This window comes from Amblyomma mixtum, unplaced genomic scaffold (assembly GCF_055824585.1).
Source record: "Amblyomma mixtum isolate Tamu unplaced genomic scaffold, ASM5582458v1 scaffold_160, whole genome shotgun sequence".
Lineage (NCBI taxonomy): Eukaryota > Metazoa > Arthropoda > Arachnida > Ixodida > Ixodidae > Amblyomma > Amblyomma mixtum.
The window spans coordinates 17,808-22,736 of record NW_028317696.1 but is presented as its reverse complement, the minus strand read 5'-3'; the positions used below and the strand labels follow the sequence as shown (position 1 = coordinate 22,736).

General features: G+C 43.4%; 1 protein-coding gene across 1 annotated transcript; it reads left to right on the top strand.

Annotated features, from left to right (window-relative positions):
* The first annotated feature begins 884 nt into the window (after window positions 1-884).
* Window positions 885-3,933, top strand: LOC149324789 (uncharacterized). The gene has a single exon (XM_089565267.1). The coding sequence runs from the start codon at window positions 1,760-1,762 to the stop codon at window positions 3,851-3,853; it is 2,094 nt and encodes a 697-aa protein (XP_089421393.1). The 5' UTR covers window positions 885-1,759; the 3' UTR covers window positions 3,854-3,933.
* Window positions 3,934-4,929: the final 996 nt, after the last annotated feature.

The window sequence follows — 4,929 nt, the reverse complement described above, 5'->3', positions numbered from 1 at the left end:
AAAACTGATATAAATCTCATCTATCGGACAATAATTAGACGTTTTTAATTTACGGTAACATCCATCGTTTCCACACTCAAAGATGATATGGCACAGTGACATACACTTCTTTGATGAGAGTTTTAGTGGATTTTGGTTGCCTCTTCATACAAGAAATGCAAGATGCAGTGGTGCCTGCCATCTTGTAACAAAACCTAAAAGCATATCTTCAGCGGTACGCAGGGTTCGTTGCTTTTCATTGAAGGCCGCAACACTGGAGAGAGCATGAACTTTAATGCGATATATGGTACACTCCAGAAGAAAAAGCACTGTGTATTTTAAACAGATCTGTGATATGCTGTACACTAATAATGCTGTACACTAATAATGACAGGGTTTCATTGCTAGGTGGCAAATCAGTTTGTTTTATGGGATTTTCAGTGCTAAGTTAAAATTAGAAACCCTCGTTTCTTCGACATTGCAGTGGTCAATTCTTACAATATGAGAAACGTTCTTGAGGCACGACAATATGAGGTGATATGAGGCACGATCATCAATGAGGCTATTTCCACAAGGAGGACGGGGATGAGAAAGCGTGCTCAAAGCCATGTTGGCGATCGTGTAGCAAAATCGCGCTGCCAAATGCATTTCGGTGCGGCAGAGTTGACGCTCCTCTCTATCTTACTCCGTGGGCTGTACATTAGAAGAATTAGACCTGCCACAAAGGCTCAGTGGCATTCGGCTGCTGGTCTCAAGAATGCAGGTTCAACTGTGGTAGTGGCACCCATATTTCGTTGTCTATATAGTCTATATATAGTTGGTTTGCATGACTTGCTTTAGCAGTAAAAGGTTAATGTTCTATCCAAAAGTGTATTTGTCTCCTACTCTTTGAGAGGATGGACCTGTATGTGCACTGCATTTCTTCTTTCGATGGAAAATGGGTTTTTCACGGCTTTTTGTTGCAAATTTATCACTGCCGAGGGGCCCCCACTTCTTTAAATCCAGCAGTGGTTAAATCAGAGGGATAAAAGATCAGTTTTATCTGGTCAGTGTATAATGTCAAGCAAAATATGGTCGGGATGTCAGCTGTGTGACAGCGTTGTTCTAGTGTGGGAAGTTGGCCTAATTGTTTGAGTGAGACAGAAGAACACATTTAAAATGCAGAATTTGTGCATGCAGTTGACAGTTTACAAATGCCTGTATGAGGCAATATTTTTTTATCTGGCCACAAACAGATTTCATCCATGTGCAGAAAATAACATGGTAGGATATCTCAAGTGGGCAAAGCATAAATGTCGTGACGTTTATGATCCCGTTTTATTGCCTTCGCCACATGGTTGATCAAATTTTTTCATTGCAATGGTGAGGCAGTGCTGGGACTGAACAGTTGGAAGCACTGTGTTTCAATGTACTTACGCAAATGCAGTACTTATACAAAATCTGACTGTTAATGAAATCTAAGATATTTTAGAGTGTTATGTATATTATGTTCAAGTCGCAACTCATCATATGAAGAAATGAGATGAAGAGGGCACATTCAGTTAATGTATTGGTTGTACATCTGAGTAAAAATACATTTGCTACCTTGGGACATTAGCCGCCATCTAGCAGGACTGAGTATTCTCCTTAAGTGTCCTATAAAGATGGCCCCGGTGGGGTGCTCTAATTTGATGTGATATCTTTTTTTTGACTTCGGACTTGCTTATTAATGGTTTGAAAAATCTTCCTTTTCCGTTCTGCAGCATTCAAAGCCTGGAAGGATGGCGAGGAAGCCCGAGAGATGGCCCATTTTGTCGCTTCTGGTGGGCCAAAACAGTCGACCCAAGGAGTGACAAGGAATATCCTTGTTTGCCATCGCTCTGGCTTCCATGAGAAAAAGGGGCTAGGTAAACGACAGGCAAAGTCACAGGGCAGTGTAAAGTGCAACAAACACTGTTTCGCTACTATGACAGTGACCACAACTGACAGTGAGGTAACCGTGGTGTATCAGGCTGAGCATTACGGTCACCTGAAAGAGCTGAAGCATCAGCGCTTGTCAGCGACTGATAAGGGTTGCATGAAAGAAAAACTCCTGTTGGGTGTGCCATCTAAAGTTGTTGTTGCAGATGCCCGTTCATCACCTGGTCAACTGGATCGAAAGCACCTGGTTACTTCAAAGGAGGTTCGGAACCTCCGTGTGAAGTACGGGATTGGCTTTAAAGAACAGAAAAACAAAAATGATCTCGTTAGTCTTAGAATGTGGATTGAACAGTTGAAAAGGTGCTCAGAGCCAGTTCTCCTGTACGCAGATGAAGGCTATCTGTGCCAGCAACAAATGGCTAATTTTGAGATGGCATTAATGAACACTGCCCAGCAAGAGCTGTTACTGGAGTCTGGTCCGCAGGCAGTGTGCATTGACTCGACACATGGCACTAATGGGTACAACCTCCAGCTGACGACACTAATGGTGATAGGAGCCAACGGTTCAGGCATTCCATGTGCATACCTCCTCTCCAAAAGCACATCAGAGAAAACAATGATTAGGTTTTTTGAAGCCATCAAGGAAAGGATTGATATGGCACTAAATCCCAAATCTTTCATGTCGGATGGCGCACAAGCATATGCCAATGCTTGGACTACAGTCATGGGAGCTCCTGGCAAACGTTTGCTCTGCATCTTCCATGTGTTCCGTAGCTGGATGGGGAACATCAACAAGGTCATTGGCTCCGAAAACAGAAAATCAGTAAGAAATGCACTGCATGCATTGATGCATTGCCCCGATAAGACAGAGTTCCAGACACTGTTGTCAAAATTCCTTGCAGCAAAATCTGAGTCTGGACTGACGACCTTTGTTGAGTACTTTGAAAGGACGTACTCTAACCACCCAGAACAGTGGGCGTTGTGCTACAGAGAGTGCACTGGCCTGACAACAAATAACCATATCGAGTCAATGCACAATGACCTCAAGCGTAATTACTTTGAAGGGAAGTACAACCAGAGGTTGGACAAGCTGTTGCTTGTATTATTTGAGCTCACACGTGACCGATTCATCAAACTGCTCATCTCCCAGGTTAAGGGCCAAAATGACCACCGCACAGCTGGTCAATTCAGGAAACACTGTGCTGGTGTAGAAATTGCTAACTCGGGAGGTGTTTCAAAATCGTCCGAAGGGGAGTGGACTGTGGCATCTCAATCCCAGATGTGTGTAAACTACAAAGTTGGCTTGAACACTGAATGTGAGCAGTGCACATATGCCTGTCGGGACTGCAGTGCCTGTGTCCATAGATTCTGGTGTGAATGCATGGATTTTTTTGTACATTTCAGAGTGTGCAAGCACATCCATGCTGTAGCTCATTGGGAGTTGTTGCAGAAAGGTGACTGTCACGATCAGGCCAATGAAGATTCAGAGGTTCCTCTGTCAACTGCCGATGACCATTCTGCTCTGCTGCACAATCCTCAAGCTCTGCTTAACAACATCCAAAGCAGCATGAGCCTTGAGGCGCTGAATTGTGATGGGGCTGCAGATATCCGTGCTGACCTAGCTGTTATTGACCAAATTGTGGCTAACAGAATTATTGATATGGCAACAGCACAATCAGTTCGCAAAATCCTTGCAGGGGTCATGCGGGTTGTACAAGGAGCTCCTGTCAAGGATGTGTCAGTTTCTTCTGCCACTCCAGTCCAGGATGTGGCAGTTCCCTCCGTCACTCCTGCCAATAAAAATCTAGAAAAGCAGCCGAGATATTGGCACAAAAGCAAGCGTACCTCTAGCTGTACTTCTCTCCCCCAAAAAGGCCTGACGCCTTTGCAGCAGCATTATGTTAAACAGCAGCTGATGGAGGGTGGTGAAGTGCCAGTGATCCTCACTGGAAGTGGTCATGACTATATTGAGTAGTCCACTTACAGCACAGGCCACTTATTGAGCTATTTTTGAGCTGTAAACTGCGAACATTTACATAATAATTGGATGTTAGAGAGCCGTCAAGCTTCTAGTGCAATGTTTGGTGTACATTGCATAAAAGCACAACTTATTGCCTTTATATGTAATGCAATTGCTGTGTGAAATTTCAGAAGTCTGAAAAAGCATCACAGTGCAGTTTGGTGCCAACACCATTTGGCATTATGAGCTAATCTTTTATCGTTGTGTAAAAATATCACAGGAATTTGATCCCTGAATACAATTACTGGAGTTGCACAGAAATGTTCTGCATTAACAACAGGAACTTTATGCATGGACTTTTGTTCAATGCTTTTTGCAATAAGTGGTCTGTACTGTAACCACTTCCACCCATTCATTAATCGATGAAGTCATAGCTGGTGTTATACTGATATGGTGGCATTGTCTGGTGTGATGAACTGGTATCCTCCATATGGGACAAATGATGGTATGCAAGCTTTTGCAGTGGGTGGTAATTGTATGAACATTTTTCTTATTTCGTCACGGCAGGTAATGCCTCCATGAAATATAAGATCTGCATTGTCTTGCTGCAAGGTAAAAGGCAGAACAGCCTGTTTTTTTAGGTCCTGACTGTCGCTGTTTTAATTCATTTTGCCAAAAGTTGGCTCATGTTCATGGGATGGCACGTGCTTACAGGCAAGAGGTGTGTCCTTTGTCATGAACAGCTTGGGAGTTTAAGGCTTTCAGCCTAATTTGCTGGTAATGTCTGTCACCGTTTGAATTAAATTCGCCAAAAGTTAGCTCATGTTCATGGGATGGCACGTGCTTACAGGCAAGAGGTGTGTCCTTTGTCATGAGCAACTTGAAATTTAAGGCTTGCAGCCTGATTTGCAGGTGATGACTGTCACTGTTTTAATTCATTTTGCCAAAGGTTGGTTCATGTTCATGGGATGGCACGTGCTTACAGGCAAGAGGTGTGTCCTTTGTCATGAACCACCTGAAGTTAAAGGCTTTGTCTTTGGTATTTTCACTTCTCTCAGATGTTGAAGTGTAATAGCTGTGACTACTATCTT